Raw genomic sequence first — 18,368 nt, 5'->3', positions numbered from 1 at the left:
TAAAAGGGAATGGCAAAACAATAAAACCTGACGACTAGACTCAGAAAGTCAGAAAGCTGTCATGTGGTCATTATTACAAACCAACTTGCTCTTATTCATTTTGCTGTATTCCTATTTTTCTTCTGCTGTAGCCTCTTCTCTGTTTCCCTCCTCCTGTCAGTTACAGAGACAATTTCATCTAAATGGCATGCACAAGAGTGGAGATGTCATTCTGGGTGGACTGTTTCAAGTCCACTTTTTTTCAAGCGTTGCTGACCTGTCTTTTACCTCACAGCCACAACAGCCTACTTGCCATGGGTAAGTATGTCAGGGAAAAAAGTGAAAACGAAAGCGAAAATCTATTATTGATATGCATCTTATATCTAGTACTCTCTGCATTAATACATTTGAAAAAATGCCTTGTCTGGAATGAAACATCTTCTTTGTATTTTTTTTGTCATTAAAAATCCCTTTAATTGTGGTTTATAACAGTATTTGTGTAACATGTTTTCCAAGTATACTGTTGTATTTTTCTTTGTTAGTTTTTATGAACTAGGATTTAGGCAGGCACAAACCATGGCCTTTGCTATTGATGAGATCAACAGAAACTCCAACCTGCTGCCAAATGTCACTCTTGGATATACTCTTTATGATAACTGTGTCACACTTGGAATTGGATTCCGTGCAGCATTGTCATTAGCCAGTGGTCAAGAGGAAAACATTATATTAGATAATAGATGTACTGGAAATCTTCCAGTCATAGGGATTGTGGGTGATTCTTCCTCTACACATTCTATTGCCATTTCCAACGTCTTAGGTTTGTACAGAGTACCCATGGTAAGTGGTCTTCTTAATCTTGTAATAGATACCTTGTATTATTTTGATTTCATAGCAAATATAAAGCCACTTAATAATAGAGCTAACATGATAAAAATAATAAAGGAGTACAGACTTTGGATATTTATACATAATGTGTATTTTTCACAGGTGAGTTATTTTGCCACTTGTTCCTGCCTAACTGACCGTCAAAAGTATCCATCCTTCTTTAGAACAATACCAAGTGATGCTTTCCAGGTCAGGAGCACAATTTCACATTTGTCACTAAATTATTAATGCAACAACAGAAGTATTTTCAGGAATAAAATACCTGTTTTTTAACAGAATGTATAATGAGGTAAAAAACTAAAAAATTCTACCTGTGTGCTGTGGAAGTTGATCTGCAAATACTGGTATGAAAGATTTGTTTGTCTTTGCGCTCACCCTTTAATTTGTATTTACATAGGTACGTGCTATGATTCAGATTCTAAAACACTTTGGCTGGACTTGGGCAGGTCTTCTTGTCAGTGATGATGATTACGGACTTCACGCAGCCAGATCTTTGCAATCTGATCTCAGTCTGTCGGGTGAAGGATGCCTGGCTTACTTCGAGATTTTACCCTGGGACAAAGACATGGATGAACTCAGGAGGATTGTGAATGTGATGAAAATGTCCTCAGCTCGAGTTGTCATTGTCTTTGCACATCATAGTCGCATAGTAAACCTTATGGAAGAGGTTTGGGTTTAAAACAATTTAATTATTACTAGTTGCAAGAATAAAAATCATTAGACTGTGCAAAACATGTTTTATATGTCTGTGTGAATGTGTAGTAAAAACTAGTCATGTAGAATTAATTTGCATCATGAGCATCTACTGCATCTACTGTAATATTATGTCACTAAAGTAGTTTTGAGCTACAATATCACATTACAGATTTTGTATAATACAATGCACAGGTAGTGAGGCAAAATCTAACTGGCCTACAGTGGATGGCCAGTGAAGCCTGGACAGAAGCTACTGTGCTCCAAACACCTCAGCTCATGCCATATCTGGGTGGAACACTGGGCATTGCAATTCGTCGAGGAGAAATACCAGGGCTCAGGGAATTCCTCTTACAAATACGTCCTGACCTACATCACAATAACAGCTATGGAAATAGCATGGTGAGAGCTGAACTCTTTCTTATCATATGTCCAAGATGTATATATTTTTATTATTTGTAAAAATAATTTTCAATAAATTTCAGGTGAATCAGTTTTGGGAATTCACATTTAAGTGCAGATTTGCACCAGCTCCAACAGGATGGGTAGAAGGTAGAGGTACATTATGCACTGGAGAGGAAGATCTGGACCATGTGGACTCTGAGTTTTTGGATATTTCCAACCTCCGGCCAGAATACAATGTGTACAAAGCTGTATATGCTTTAGCATATTCCCTTGATGACATGTTACGGTGCAAGCCAGGAAGAGGACCTTTCCGTGGCCACAGCTGTGCCACATTGCAAACATTGGAACCGTGGCAGGTTTGATATCAAATTGCACTCCATTAAATGAGAAGATCTTTTGCCCTATAATTACTTTCAGAACAGAATGCACACAGTAGAGTAAATACGAAAGACAAACCATGAAAAAGTTTGAATGAGCTAAAAAGATGTTTTCATCCTTCTGAACTGGAGTAATGGTTAATATATTTAGATCTGAGAGATCATAAACCAGTAGGCATATACAGCAGTATTAGTGATGTGCGATCTTTGATTTTGAGTTAGATTGTAATAATTTTATATGTTTGTATAAATCCAATTTAATGTTATATTTGATTATTTAATACCAGGTGCCACTGTTTGCACTATGAAAAATAATTTATTTATTATAAATCCCTTTTTAACAGCTTATTTATTATTTGGAAATGGTCAATTTTACCACTCCATTTGGTGATCAAGTGTCATTTGATGAGAATGGTGATGTGGTGCCAATTTATGATGTGATGAACTGGTTGTGGCTCCCTGATGGAAACATTAAAATTCAAACTGTGGGTGAGGTTAAGAGGTCTGCTTTCAAAGGTGAAGAACTCATACTTGATGAAGACAAAATCTTCTGGAACTTTGAATCCAAAAAGGTTAGATATGGTTTTTAGACTTTTATATTTTGGCACATATATGTATTACATAATATATGTAATTCTGGCAGGTAATATTTAATTTCATCCTATAGCCACCTCGATCGGTATGTAGTGAGAGCTGTCCTCCTGGTACCCACATGGTGAGAAAGAAGGAGGAACCCAAATGCTGTTTTGACTGCATCCCTTGTTCTGAGGGAAAAACCACTAACAAGAGCAGTGAGTTTTTATCTTTTACCGCTGCATATTTAATTAGATTCATATTAAACATAGTATGTATGATACCATCTTCCCCCTTTTTGTAGATTCCTTGGAGTGCACCAATTGTCCAGAGGATTTTTGGTCAAACCCCCAGCGTGATCACTGTGTTCCCAAGAAGACAGAGTTCCTCTCCTACCATGAGCCTCTGGGTATTTGCTTGACAGCAATTTCACTGCTGGGAACATTTATATGTGTTATTGTTCTAGGAATCTTTTTCTACCATCGCAGAACACCTATAATACGTGCCAACAATTCAGAACTTAGTTTTCAGCTATTGCTGTCACTCAAGTTGTGTTTCCTTTGTTCACTGCTGTTCATTGGACGACCTAGGCTATGGACATGCCAAGTCAGGCATGCAGCATTTGGGATCAGCTTTGTGCTGTGTGTCTCATGCATCCTGGTAAAAACCATGGTAGTTCTGGCTGTGTTCAAAGCCTCCAAGCCAGGAGGGGGAACCAGTCTGAAGTGGTTTGGTGCTATGCAGCAGAGAGGAACAGTTCTGTTTCTTACAGCTATTCAAGCAGCCATCTGCACTACCTGGCTTGTTTCTTCCTCTCCAACTCCACATAAAAACACCCAATACCACAATGATAAAATCATTTATGAGTGTGCAGTTGGGTCAACTGTTGGTTTTGCAGTGTTATTGGGCTATATTGGGATGCTAGCTTTCCTCAGTTTTCTAATTGCATTCCTGGTGAGGAATCTCCCTGATAGTTTTAATGAGGCCAAACTCATCACATTCAGCATGCTGATCTTCTGTACTGTGTGGGTGGCCTTTGTTCCTGTTTATATCAGCTCACCAGGAAATTATGCAGATGCAGTGGAGGTATTTGCCATCTTGGCCTCAAGTTTTGGACTCTTGGTCACATTGTTTGGACCCAAATGTTACATAATCCTGTTGAGACCAGAGTTGAACACAAAGAAAGCTATAATGGCTCGCCGCAATGGAACACAGATTTTTCATATACAGTAGAAAACGTCCAGATTTTTTTTTTATTTAAGCTTATACGCAACTAAAAAAAATACATTGTCTAAATGAACAAAGCAATAAATATGGTTTCATACTGTTATGTTATATTCCAGGGTATTTGGTCTTTCTGGAACTGATGTTCACTGAGAAACATATAGTGGGGCAAAACCGTATTTAGTCAGCCACCAATTGTGCAAGTTCTCCCACTTAAAAAGATGAGAGAGGCCTGTAATGTTCATTATAGGTATAGCTCAACTCCCTCCAGCTTTAGACAACAACAACAAGAACCCCCCCTCCCCTTCCCGCACACACTAACTCACTTCTTCCTGCATCACAACCAAACATGTATCTTAAAGAAACAACAACAGTGCACAGAGATAGCCAACCTAACCTGGGGTGGCTGTAGCTCAGGTGGCAGACCAGGTCAGCCACTAATCAAAAGGTCAGTGGTTCGATCCCAGGCTGCCTCCTGGCTGCATGTCAAATATCCTTGGGCAAGATGCTAACCCCACGTTTGCCTACTGGTGGTGGTCAGAGGGCCTGGTGGTGCCAGTGTCCAGCAGCCTCGCCTCTGTCAGTGCACCCCAGGGCAGCTGTGGCTACAATGTAGCTTGCCATTGCCAGTGTGTGAATGACTGAATGTAGTGTAAAGCGCTTTGGGGTCCTTAGGGACTGAGTAAAGCGCTATACAAATGCAGGCCATTTACCATTTTTTTCTAACACAGTAAAATAACCTTTAACCATCATTACAGTGTGTATACTAATTTGCTAAAACATAAGCTCTGCTGAAACATAAAGTCTGCTCCAATTTCAATGTACAATGCCCAACTACAGCTACAATAAAGGAATCTTTATCTTTCATGATATAAATTATTAAATAACTAAGGATTTAGGATTAAGATTTAAGAATTATAAACTAATTGTCAGGTCTGGGATGGCAGACCAGGTGGAGTGCAGAAAGCGTGGACCCACATGCAGACAATGGAGACGGAACTGGACCGTAAAGCAAGACTTTTATTTTCGACTGCACAAAATACAAAATAAAGAGAGACTAAGATTAAACTAACAAAAACTAAAATGGGAAAACCTAAACACTAAACACTAGGTACACAGAATGTGACATGTGAGAACATGAAACCTGAAACCCGAGGCCTCTGGCTGGGATGAGGCAGGACCCAATGGTCTAGATGGCGGAGACAGAGCAGACAGGGTAGTCCATGGCAGATGGCGGTGATGTATGGCGTTATTTTTGTGCCACTATTCTGAGCGCACGAAAAAAAAATTGAGGGCACGTAAAAAAAAATTGCAGGTGCAACAGGTGCAAGTGTTGCATTTTGAGGAGAAATTTATTTTGAGCGTACAAAAGCTGAATTTGAGTGAACAAAATTCATTGCTGCGTGCAAAAAACGTATTTCAGTGTTTGCGCTTATCCATATATACACACAATAGCACCCCCTCTCGCTCAGTTTCACAACATTCTCTGCTTCGTACGCTCAACTCTCTGTACACCGTTATAAGTGTGCCACAAAACCAACCAATCACAGACTTGGTTTCAAAAATTCTGATTGGCTCTTACGGTCTCCAATCAGCTCGCTAGCTATTGCCTTCCGGACACCAGAAACACTGTCCACTCAGCCTCGCTTCTTGCAGATAGAGGGATTTTTGATTTACTCTGCAGCTAAAGAAGATGATAGGTCTGTAGCTTGAACCTATTCGCTGGAACGTTGAAGACAATATAATTACACTGCAAAGCAAGACACAAGTAGGCAAGGTTCTTCATGTTTACTCATGCATGAGGGAGACCTGGCTGGAGCCAAGCGTCGTTCCACCACTTGACCTCCGTCAGACTCTCAGCCAGGTCCCCCATAGCACTCCTTTTATTGTGGTTACATGAATATGCATAGGGTCATTAACATATAACATCTTACATAGGTATACATGTGAACAAAGAATACTGTGTATGTGTGTGTGTGTGATTTGTGTGAGGTCAAGATGTGACCCTGTGAAGAGTCTAGCGGGTCCATCTGAACAAAAGGCTCTTATACTTAAACAGATATACGTGTGTTTGCTAAACCATATATCAGCAAGAGAAGATACGGCCTCTCCTAGGAGGTGTGTGATCTATGCCAGAACACTCTAGAGAGGAGTGAACGCATTCCCCTCTTCATGCTACACAGAGTTGTTACAGACCTCCTAGGATGAGACATTCTTTCAATCTACAAATGATTATACACCTCTAAGCATATATGGTTAAATATTTCTAAGCATAAATGACAATGAACAATACAAAACCTAACAGAAGAGATGGCAGAATCAAACAATGGCTCCAATAATACTACACCACAGTATCGGGTGAGTTAAAAAAAAATTTTTCTGAATTTTGTAATTTGCTGTCCTTTCTGTTTAATATGCTGTGAAATTGTAGTTACAGATGCAGCTGTAGAGTTTAAGCTAGCCTTATGGGTAATTACCAGCGTAGTTGTCTTACTGAGGCAGTGTATCCTAATCATGCTTTTTAGGGTAATGGTGCAGTTGAGTCAGCAGTAAGAAATCTGGTGTCTTTGCTGCTTAACAACATATCCACAAATCCTTCAGGGAGGCCAACAGAGAGTGGGCAGCCGGAGCCTAGAAATCTGACTATCCAGCAAGAGATGACAAGGTTTTTGCTTGTTTTGTGTGGGGTTTTTTTGGGTTTTTTTTTTAACTTTTTGCAATCTTTTCTGTTAAAGTTATTTGGTTTGTGGATTTATCAACATTGATTTTTAAATTAAAATGTGCTATTAAGGACTGATGTCATATTTAATAACTTTATTAAACAATAACCCTTATGTTATGCAACACTGCATTTTTTAAACTCATGCATTTTCATCACACAGATCATTTCCAGGATATTTCAAATCACACTTGAGCCGTGGTAAAAAGTGATGTTTAACATCTACTAAGCAGCGTGTTAAGGCAGGCAGTAAGACCACAGGCCTCAGTTTTTATTTGCTGTCAAAAATCAAAAATTACATCCTTACACACCTTTGCCAGCTGAAGAGCTTGAACTCCTACAAGCTGGCATGGGGAGACAAACAGTGTCTCTTCCAGAAGATGGTGACCATGCAGAGGTAAGTTTGTGTCGTCAGTATTAAAATCAGTCATTGGCAGACGCATTTAGCCTGAATCATATGCCACAGTCCATTTAGTGTTCCATTCTGCTTAACTGTGTTTTTAACTAAGATTTCTAGACTTCTGGAAGAAACCTTTGCACCACATGTGCAGGACACCTTAAACTAGTTTTTTAATTAAGCAGCAAGGCAGAACAAGGTCAGGGCTGTATCAAGACACGAGGACTAAACCCCAATTCAACCAGACCCAGAACTGATCCAGAATTAAAACAGGACTACAACAGTTCAAAATCAGGACTACTTGGGATTTAACCAAGACAGAACCAGAATCAGAACTAGATGATACTAGCACTAAAAATCATCATAGACCTGCACTACACTTGTTTTTTTAATTCTACCAAAGTACACTATTTAGATTGAGAAAAGTTGATATAATTATTTAGCCTTGTTGTGCAAACAAGCCTGCATAACTTAATAAATGTAGAATTTGAAAAATAGCAAACCTAAAAAGAAACACTAGGTACGAGATACATGAGGACCTATGATACGGTGATACTTTTGGTAAACAACCATTTGACTAACATGTGTGTCTCACCTGCTCTTGTTCATCTCTGTTCTGTCCTCATTCTCCTCTCTCTCCCTCTTTGTGCTGACAATCATCAAATATACAGGGGAAAACCAGATATTTACATACTCTTCAGATCAAAACACAAACACTTTTTTAATTGTAACATCAAATCAGACTAAATGTTTATTTTTTTAGATTGATAAATATAAAAAACACATTTGTTAACTTTAAGAGTAAAGAGAGAAACTATCTGTATTTCTTAATTGCAAATGGCACCAAATTGTATTCAAACTGAGCCACACTTATGGAGCTCCACAGTTCTGTTCCTGGTGTTTTGGTTGACATCTCTGGATTTTCCCATGTCACAGAAACAGGCTCTGTGTTTTGCCTTATATGCATCCACAGGTGTGCCACCAATTTACTCACATGGACTCTACTAACCTATCAGGAGCTTTCTTCAGCTCAGAATGGAATCATCTGGAGTTTCTTATTAATTAACAATAAACTTAGTGTATATGTACTCCTAATTTTGATCAAAGTGATAAAAAATAGACAGCTCTGTCTCTCTTTATTCTGACATTTAACTAATTCAAAATATATTTCAATATTTATCTAAAACAAAAGTTTACTCTAAATTGATGTTTTACAGTAAAAATGTTTTATGTTTTCTCCCTAAAGTGTATGTTTTTTTTTTTTCTTTCTTTTTTGCCTGTCCCGTTTGGCTCTTTTGCCATCAGAATTGTTGTCTAAAGGCAAACTAAAGTATATGTAAATATCTGGTTACAAATGTGAATATCCTGCTGTGTACTGAAATCCCTCTTGTTTTGCATAGAAATATACTGAACAACATACAAAGCATAATATATAAAATAACATTTACCTGAGTTTTTTCTTTGAAAGAAGCCTCTAATGTCCATTCTTATATTTCAGTACATAACTGAAACCGATTTAGTAGGGGAGGGTAACAACTGAAAATATGAAATAAACACACCTAAGCTAAGACTCTCTAAAAAAAATAGCATTTGTTCGGCTTTTCATTTCGCCATTTGTTGATTCACTTGAAGAGCAAGTAACGTAATATTGGTCAAGTGATCAGTTTGATATCAATCTTTCGTGATTCACCGTCATATTTACATTATTTTTACGGTACGAATGATTTGCTTTGGTACCTGGTCAAACTTAAGCTCTCCTTAGTATGGCTGGCTACAACTCACCCCTGGCGTCATTGCCCACCTCTCAATTTTAAATACACGTAGACATTGAGGGCTAGCAGGAGGGACCATGCGCTTACCTGCTGCTCTCTGGCAGGTAGCTCCATGCCCTCCTGGGTTTTAATTGCACCTTAGAACACACATGCATCAACACTACAATGAGCGGGTGGAGGGAGGTTTGGAGTCTTCTCTCACCCCCATTCTCTGCGACCTGCTGGAGCGGGGGGGCTAGGAGGAGTTGGCCGTCCGACTGCGGTCTGAAGTGTGGGGCCTCCCTGCTGCTGCGGAGTCGGGGCGGTCTGCCTCGCCCCACCGCAGGGAAAAGGGTAACACCACCTGGGTCTGGGTGCAATTCCCCCCTCCAGGGGCAAGGGTACCTAGACCCGGTTTGTAGAGTACGCTTGGGGAGTGTGATTGTGTGTACAGCGTCTCTTTATGTCTGTCTCCACGTTGGTTGAGTGTGGAGTGAGTGCATATGAGAGCATGAGGGTGGGAATGGATGTTTGTGTCTGTGTGTGCCTGTATGTCTGTGTCTATATGTAAGGTTGGGTATCAGACGCCACCTCTCTGGGGACATCTCAGGCCCTCCAAGGTTTGGAGGCCTATCTCCACCCACCACCACTTCCCCTGCCAGTGGCGGACTCCCTCAGGTGTCGGTGCGTTGGTGGTTCTTTGTGTCTGGGGGTGGGCGTCCGGGTACACACCGGCTCACTCCTTGGCGGCCGCTTATCGGGGCCTGGAGCCTGGGGTTCGCTCGGGCCACTTCGGAGGTGGGGTGCCCCCGGCCTCTCGGCCTGGGGCTCGGTCACTCAGGCACAGCTGGCGGCCGGCGGAGCTCACGGGCGCGTCACTGCAACTCCCCCTGGCTTCTGCTCCGCGGCTGCTGAGTGAGCCCTCATCTGGGGCTCTTCTCAGCTCTTACTGGGACAGTGGCGCGGCTGCCCCTCTGTTGGTCTTCCTTGGTCTCTTGTGTTCTGGGGGCCTCTGGATGTCTGGAGTTTTGATCTCCTCCATACCTGCTTCATACCCTGGTGGACGGGGCTATGGCTCCCCACACTCCCTAGCAGATCGTTACATGGAGAAACCTTTGGAATGCAAGCATGCTGATCCACACAGGTATGCACACAGGTGTACACATGGGTATTCACAGACGCGCACTACAGCTTTCTTGGCTGCTGCCTCAAAGCATATTGTGCGCTGTCTATCTTGTGTGCTGCACAATATCTACTGATATCTACTGCTAGCTAGTTTATTGTGATGGTGCTGTTTTTTTTTATTATGTTGCTCTTTGTTGTTTGCTTTCTCTTCTGTTTTTTTTCTCCATACAGGTGACCCAGGTGTTTTGTTTTTTTGTTTGTTTGTTTTTTTCTTTCTCCCCCCCCTTCTCACCGTCTCTTCTCCCCTTTGGTTTTCTTTCTCTCCCTCTCTTTCTTTCATTCTTTCTCCCTGTCCTATCCCCCAGTCATGTCTGTCCCGTTTGTAGCAACTGAAAATAAAATAAATTCATAATTATAATAAAGGTCAATCAAATGGACCAATATGGCAAGGCCATGATGATCCACTTGGTAAAATAAATCCGCTTGGCATCTTTCTCGGCCTTAAGACAACAATTCTGATGGCTAAAGATCCAAACGGGAGACAAAAAAAAAAAAATAAAATTTTTATATGTGTAAGAGTTTTAGTGTTTCTGGTTGCAAGAAATACTTCCATTTTATTAAAAAACCAGAAAATGTTAAAAAAAAAAAAAAGTATGGCTGGCTCCGTTTCTCCAACAGCGCACTCACAGGCAGCAGCTGCCCCGCCCCCTCGCTCAGTCGCTTAGTGCCTGAGCTCGGATCATACCAATATCAGGGGGGATTGTCAAAGGAGCTTGCAAAGAAAAGCGTCTGGACTTCTTTAAGTTGCTTGAAGATGTTTCACCTCTCATCCGAGAAGCTTCTTCAGTTCTAAGGTCAAATGGTGGAGAGTCCCAGATATAAACCTAGTGGGAGTGACCCCCCACAGAGGGACAAAAGGACCCCCTGATGATCCTCTAATCGCCTGAGCCAAGGTGGGAAACTGGGCGTGGGTCCCAATCAGCCAGAGTTTCGGGTGTGTTCATTGTGAAACCTGGCCCCACAATGAACACACCCGAAACTCTGGCTGATCCTTTGACTACGATGACCTGGATGACTGAGAACCTTCACAGACATCAGGGGGGATTCACGCACAGTCGTAAATTCCCACAGTGTGCACTATGTGCTTCGAATATTGCTTGCACTTTTTGTTTTATACAGTTGTCAGCCAGGCATCTAACTATGAAAAAATTACACTCCAAAAGACCCCGGGCTTCTGACAAAACAACCCGGGCTTAAGCCCAGTAAGCCACCCCCACGCTCCGCCCCTGGTTGATACTTTTGCTGCTTGATTGTTTATGCTATTTTTCTGTCAATAAAGGTGGCGGTGGTCAACGAAAGCTCACTGTAATCCCACCTGAAACAGAAGGATATTCTGTCAAAACACTGAAAGCTGTGTCAGGAGGTGGCAAATCCACTTTTTACATAGTACCTCTTCAGGAAACATTAGACACATCTCCTCTACCTCCCGACTCACAGCACTTTTCAAAGATGCCAAAGAAGATATGTTACCAGTGTAATGAAGTTATGCCTCTGCAGATGCTTGCAGTACACATCAATACGTGCAAAGGAAAATTCTCTCCTGATGAGACTGATGATGAGGTGAGACAATTTTGATGAAATCAAAATGAGCAATTTTGATTAAATAATATAGTATCACAATTACTGTTTTTTGATTCTGCAGGAATCGGAGTTATGCATTGTGAAAAGCAAATGCAAGGTAAACCTAGCACATTACTAAAAACCATAGTAACTACAATGAATTTTGTATCGGTAATGATCTTTTTCCCACTATGCATAACATGTACCCCTTTTTTGAAATTGTAGGTTATTTGTCCAATATGCACTAAGGATTTTCCTGAAGATGAGATCACAGTCCATGCGAGTCTGTGTGGGGATAGGTAATCTTTTTTCAGCCGTTTATGAAAAAATGTTAATCAGTAACAGTCCACGCAAACATATGTAGTTTTTTTTTTTTTTTTTAACTTTGTTTCGTCAACAGCTTTCAATGCATGGTGCCTGAAGAAAATGTCCAAACTACAGGGACACCAGCTCAAACTTCAGTACGCACAACAGACAGGTACTTTTTGCTCTATTATAGTTCATATACACACTATTGCGCAGAACCATTTGTTAAAATTATGTGTAAGATCTTTTACACAATAACTGGGGTTTAATTTCATATAAAACATTTTATGATCAGACTACTTTAAATTATTGTTAAAGGTTGTTTCACAGAACATGCTGCAATAATTTCTAATCACGTTTAGCGTGGTAGCCTCTTTTAATCTAAAGATGATTATTTTTCTTTGAGAACTTAGGATGTTTTCTACCCTGTTTTTGTTAAGCGTGGAAGATGTATTGCGTTGCCTTGAACAACAAGTCGACACCACAACAGAATTTAAGTTGTGTGTGGACAGAGAAGACCTTCCAGACAGAGGCATTCTCCAGTGGCAGAGAAAAAAAGCTGCATCTCCCACCAGTGTTCTTAGGGTGGTTTTCATTGGAGAGGCAGGCGAGGATACAGGAGCACTTAGGAAAGAGTTTTTGAGTGGTGAGTTGCCTATTACCTGTTTTGTCCTAGTGTCAATAAATAATGTATAACTTAAAAATGCGGATATTTTTTGTATGAAAGACATGATTTCAGGTATTGAAAGCAGATTCTTTGAAGGACCTGAGAACAAGGGCAAAAACCCCAAGTATTCTCTGACCGATCTTGATATTGAAAACTTCAGGTTGGTTCAAATTCAAATTCAAATTCAAATTTTATTTGTCACACACACACAACCATACACAGTATGACATGGGGGTGAAATGCTTGTAGCTGTACAATGCCCGACCATTAAATGACAGAAGAAAAGTTTTACAATATTTACAATTTACTACAAAAATTTACAAATTAACTTAGGAATTTACAGTAAAGAATGTGCAAATAGCAGAAGAGATTATAAAGATAAGGATTATAAATTATAGGAATTATAGGATTATAGGAAATGTGTGGTGGTGCGTGTGGTGACGTGTGTGAGAGTCCAGTCTTATAGTGACGTGTTTGGGAGAGTCCAGTCCTACACCTGGTTCAGGCCCCGAATAGCCTGGGGGAAGAAGCTCCTCTTCATTCTCTCTGTTTTAGCCTTAACCCTTTAAGACCTACCATAGAACCAAGTTCGCCAGAGCTTATATTATATTTTTACATGCTGTGGTGCCATTTTTGGGAGCATTTCAAGTTGCTATACATCAATACAACCATTATAGCCCAAACTTTAATAATATGTCTGCATTAGGTGCATAGTAATTACATAAATTGCAAAAAAGTGCAATAAACTACAAAAAAATTGAAAATCGTTTTTGTTTTTTTAACATATATTTCTAGTTAGAGAAATTTAAGAGGCTTATCCCTCAAAACTGTAAATACAAAAAAGTTACACAAACTAGTTTCCCACCACAGGAAATTTATTTTGAGTGTCTTCATAGTTTTATTTTTGAAATACACCAATTTTTATATACTGCAGGAAAAACGAAAATAAATATTATAGTGCAAATTTGCAAAATAACAGCATATGCATCAAAATAAACTATTTCCAGCAGTGCAATATGAGTCTTAAGCATCCCAGAAACGACACAGAAAGTCATAAAGTCAAACATAACTTTTTAAAACACATAACAAGTAAAACACAAGCTCATAAGGCCCCGATCGTAAAAAACTACATTTCCGCAAAATGACGTCACTTCCGGTTTCGGGCAGGTCATGCGGTCATGTGATAGTTCGCGCTGATGGACGTAGGAAGTGTTACAAACAGCTGATGGATCGGCGAAGCGTGTTTCTGGAATATCATGTTTTTGTTGCTGTAAGTACAACTCCTCCAGTTTCATATGCAAAAAAAATTATTGCGCTAGCTTACTTGGTTGCAGAGCTACCGGGATTTAAAAATAGTTACGCAAAACAGAGCGTGCCCGCTCCGATCGGCTGTAAAGGGTTAAGGGAGCGGAAGCGCTTCCCAGACCTCAACAGTGAGAAGAGTCCATTGTTGGGATGGGAGAGGTCCATCATAATCTTCCTAGCTTTGGACTTGCACCGCTTGGTGTAGATGGACAGCAGGTCAGGGAGCTCTGATGCACCACCCTTTGCAGATCTCGTCTGTCCTGCTTGGTGCTGTTCCCAAACCAGGTGCAGATGTTTGACGTCAGGACGCTCTCGATGGTGCAGGAGTAGAAGTTCTTGAGCACCTTCAGTGGCAGATGGAAGTCTCTAAGTCTTCTGAGGAAGAAGAGACGCTGACGGGCTTTCTTAACCAGGGTGTTGATGTGACAGGACCATGACAGGTCCTGAGTGATGTGGACACCCAGGTATCGGAAACTGTCCACTCTCTCCACTGGCGTGCCACTGATGATGAGGGGTTTGTAATTCCTCGCCTGCTTTGTAGTGAAGTCCACGATCAGCTCCTTAGTCTTGCTGATGTTTAGGAGGAGGTTATTCTCCTGGCACCAGGTCTCCAGGTTCCTAATCTCCTCCAGGTAGGCCGTCTCGATGTTGTCGGAGATCAGGCCCACAACAGCAGTGTCGTCAGCAAACTTGACAATGGAGGTGGTGTCGGATGTAGCTACACAGTCATAAGTGTACAGTGAGTACAGCAGGGGGCTTAAAACACAGCCCTGAGGCACTCCAGTGCTGAGTGAGATGGAGGGGGAGACTTGTTTTCCTACCCTCACTGATTGGGGTCTGTCTGTGAGGAAGTTGAGGATCCACTGACACAGTGATGAGCTGAGTCCTAGATCCGTCAACTTGGTGAAAAGCTTAGAGGGAATTATTGTGTTGAATGCTGAACTGTAGTCCACGAACAGCATCCTAACATAATTCCCTCTGCCAGTGTCCAGGTGACTCAGGGATGTGTGGAGCAGGTGAGATATGGCATCGTCTGTGGAACGATTAGTCCGGTAAGCAAACTGAAGTGAGTCGATGGTGGGAGGAAGTGAAGAAGTGATGTGATCTCTCATCAGTCTTTCAAAACACTTCATCACAATTGAAGTCAGTGCTACTGGACGGTAGTCATTGTGGCAAGCGGGCTGTTGTTTCTTTGGAACAGGGACAATAATGGACCGTTTGAAGCACGTGGGAACCACAGCTTGGGCCAGGGAGAGGTTGAAGATCTCCGTGAACACCGGTGCTAGTTGATCAGCGCAGGTTCTAAGGACCCGGCCAGGGATTGTATCTGGTCCTGCTGCCTTCCTGGTGTTCACCCTCCTGAAGGTGTTCCTCACGGCATGCTCTGTGATGACGAATGCATTTTCTTCACTGGTGCACTCCGAGCGCGCGCAGCCGTTTGTTGTTTTAATTGCTGCGGCGTCGAAGCGAGCATAAAACGTGTTCAGCTCATCAGCCAGTGAAGCATCGGCATTCATCATTGAAGAAGCTGGTCGTTTATAGTCCGTTATAGTCCGCAGTCCATACGAGCTTTGTGTATTACATTTAATACGCATCCGATATTTTTGTAAATGTTACCTGAAAATGAATTATAATCATTTGTCTACACAGAACTGTTGGTGAAATAATTGTAGTCAGCCTCGCCCAAGGAGGCCCATCTCCTGCCTTTTTCAAAGAATGGTGCTACAATTTCCTCTGCTCAGGAGAGGTTGAGTTCAGCTGTCTGTCTAAGGAGGATGTTGCAGATGTGGAATCTTCCCTGCTCATCCGCAAAGTGAGCACCTGGTTTAGCTCTGGCACATGATATATTATGAGTATGGTGTTTTTAAACACTTTTAACCTTCTGTATTTCCTCTTTCACATTATACATTTCCAGGTTGAAGATGCAGCAGACATACAGTCTCTGATGATGTGGGCTGATGAAATTGTCAACTGTGGATACACAAACCAGATAAAGATGGATAGTAAGGAAAGCATGATCCGGTAAGAGAGAAAAAATCAGAGAGATCATTAACCCACCCCCCCATCCCCAACTAGTTTTTCATTTTGTTTTTTTTGTTTGTTTTTTTTAAGTGCCATTGTCTTACACTCTACAACAAGACTGATTCCAAAGCTACAGCAGCTCCGAAAGGGCATGGAACTGTATGGTCTTGTGAACCTGATGGCTGTAAATCCTGAAGCTTGCCACAGTTTGTTTGTTCCTGGGAAAATCCTCAAAGTAAGTATTAACATAGCAGCTTCAGTCTGATCCAAAGACAGTCCACTTATCTGTATTGTAGTTATCCTGTATTTATTTATTAGTTTTGAATGAACAATATATCTAAAATATAACCTACTTTATTTCCTTATTTACAGCCAGATGCTGATTTCATTATGATGAGCTGTATATACCTATTGTCATGGTCCGCGGCCCGGCGTCCGAGGAGCTGATGGGATGCCCACGCCCACGGGCGTGGCTGTTAACTCCACACCTGCACCCCATCCCAGGCGATCATCAGGTGGACTATTTGATCCAGCCCAGCCTGCTGCTCCACGCCAGTCCGTAGTCGTCTCACAGCGGTAACGTACACCTGCGGGAAAGCGATTGTGAAAACTCATCTGTCTGAACTAGCGCTAATTCTGTCCTGTGCACTCAGATAACAACTCGGCATGTTTTTTTGAGCCACCTGCCTGTCCTCCTGCCCGTCTGGAATTTGGATCGCCTTCAGTACTCGCCACCTCGACTTTCCTGGAGCTCCCCCGCGGACCCTCCCTCCGGCTCCCACGGCCCCGCTGTCACCGTAAGACTCATACTCTTCCCCCATGTATGCTGCTATTTCCCCGTGCCCCAATAATGCTTTTCCTTTTTCTGTTGCAGCCTTCTCACAGTCCCGTTTTCGGCGTTCCTGCGCGACTCATCTCCCGGTCCCTTGGTTTCTCTAGTTTCACGCGTTTTCCTTCTACCCTCCCGGGACACCTTCAGTTAAAATAAAGTTTATTTTCTCGTACTCCTGTGTGTGTTGGCTCTGCTTCTAGGTCCAGCTTGTGCGCTGAACTTCGGTTCATGACACCTATAGTATTGTGTATATATACATATACACAATACTATAGGATACTACTATCCTCCTCGAGTGAGTGAAGAATATCATGGTACTTGCTAGTGACTGCAATCCAGACATCACGCCAAAGTCGTTCTACTCTGTAAATACATTTGAATTTGGATTTCAGGTATTTCATGCTTCAAATCAATGCAGTTTTTGCCCTGTTGTTAGTTGCTGCATCCAAGTACAGGACCTGCAGTAAAAACAAATGGAAAATTAAAGATCTGGTTTCAGATGATGTATAGTTTTTCAGTTAATAATGCAGTTTCATAATAAGTGTTCAAGGAATATGGTACGGTTCTATGTTCATAACCATAATTCAAAGCTTGAGTAGTCTATACATCAATATTGGTAGTACTTATCACCTTTTTTTGTAAAGAACTGATTATAAATTTAAAAAATAAATTGCTAATCGTCCACTATGTTGGCTTGCTGAATAATTGATGTTCATAAAAAATAACCTAATAAAGCTCTCATTTCAAAACTACCAAATATTCAATTCAATTCAATTTTATTTATATAGCGCCAAATCACAACAAAAGTCGCCTCAAGGCGCTTCATAGATACAGAGAAAAACCCAACAATCATATGACCCCTATGAGCAAGCACTTTGGCGACAGTGGGAAGGAAAAACTCCCTTTTAACAGGAAGAAACCTCCGGCAGAACCAGGCTCAGGGAGGGGCGGCCATCTGCTGCGACCGGTTGGGGTGAGAGAAGGAAGACAGGATATTCTACATAACAGTTAAAATTTTACCTTCCTTGAGTAGCCATCCACTCCACCAAAGATCACAACATTGTACCTGTTTCAGAGGGAAAACAATCTCACTAAGGCTTGATTTGCAGAACATGTAAGACATTGAAAATACATTTTTCAGTATGCACACTTGCCACTGACTTAAACTGGACACTTGTCAGGTGTGCTGAAAATAATACCAACATTTTTATATGTTTATAAGTTCAATGAGACTAAATACTTTAGTTCTCTTGTCATGATTTTTTTTTTTAAGTTTTCTGGAGCACTTAACATATTATGTGTTGATAGGCTTGTTATCATGGAAAATATCGATATACAAAGTGTAAATAATTGCTCAAGAAAATTTACAATTAACAATATTACTGGTTTTGTTACACATCCTGTAATCCTTTTACTTAATATTACTCTATCAAGTGCTTTTTAAAATATTATAAATACACTGAAAGACCTATCAGATAAGGTTGATTA

General features: G+C 41.1%; 2 protein-coding genes across 2 annotated transcripts; both read left to right on the top strand.

Annotated features, from left to right (window-relative positions):
- Window positions 1-61: 61 nt before the first annotated feature.
- Window positions 62-4,145, top strand: LOC308401078 (extracellular calcium-sensing receptor-like; the record flags this gene model as incomplete). The annotated part of the gene is made up of 9 exons (XM_080889137.1): window positions 62-297; window positions 522-816; window positions 967-1,053; window positions 1,262-1,531; window positions 1,753-1,959; window positions 2,043-2,318; window positions 2,684-2,911; window positions 3,007-3,130; window positions 3,217-4,145. The coding sequence occupies 9 exons, from the start codon at window positions 62-64 to the stop codon at window positions 4,143-4,145; spliced, it is 2,652 nt and encodes an 883-aa protein (XP_080745263.1).
- A 7,363-nt stretch (window positions 4,146-11,508) lies between these two features.
- LOC308401349 (G2/M phase-specific E3 ubiquitin-protein ligase-like) lies at window positions 11,509-17,010 on the top strand. Its single transcript, XM_080889520.1, has 12 exons — window positions 11,509-11,748; window positions 11,831-11,866; window positions 11,974-12,047; window positions 12,149-12,226; window positions 12,495-12,700; window positions 12,782-12,881; window positions 15,677-15,839; window positions 15,942-16,048; window positions 16,139-16,283; window positions 16,421-16,624; window positions 16,702-16,845; window positions 16,923-17,010. Exons 1-10 carry the CDS (start codon window positions 11,638-11,640, stop codon window positions 16,493-16,495), a joined length of 1,095 nt encoding a protein of 364 aa, XP_080745646.1. The 5' UTR covers window positions 11,509-11,637; the 3' UTR covers window positions 16,496-16,624; window positions 16,702-16,845; window positions 16,923-17,010.
- The last annotated feature ends 1,358 nt before the right edge of the window (window positions 17,011-18,368 follow it).

This window comes from Rhamphochromis sp. 'chilingali', assembly GCF_963969265.1.
Source record: "Rhamphochromis sp. 'chilingali' genome assembly, chromosome: 8".
In the NCBI taxonomy this organism is placed as follows: Eukaryota; Metazoa; Chordata; class Actinopteri; order Cichliformes; family Cichlidae; genus Rhamphochromis; species Rhamphochromis sp. 'chilingali'.
This window is presented reverse-complemented; position numbering and strand designations above follow the sequence as displayed.

What these genes read in the sequence shown, in the direction of transcription:
- LOC308401349 (XM_080889520.1), top strand. Translation starts at nt 11,638, where the DNA reads ATGCCAAAGAAGATATGTTACCAGTGTAATGAAGTTATGCCTCTGCAG. An exon ending in CTGATGAGACTGATGATGAG is followed by an intron (nt 11,749 to 11,830) that starts GTGAGACAATTT and finishes TTGATTCTGCAG; the next exon opens with GAATCGGAGTTATGCATTGT. An exon ending in TTCCTGGGAAAATCCTCAAA is followed by an intron (nt 16,284 to 16,420) that starts GTAAGTATTAAC and finishes CCTTATTTACAG; the next exon opens with CCAGATGCTGATTTCATTAT.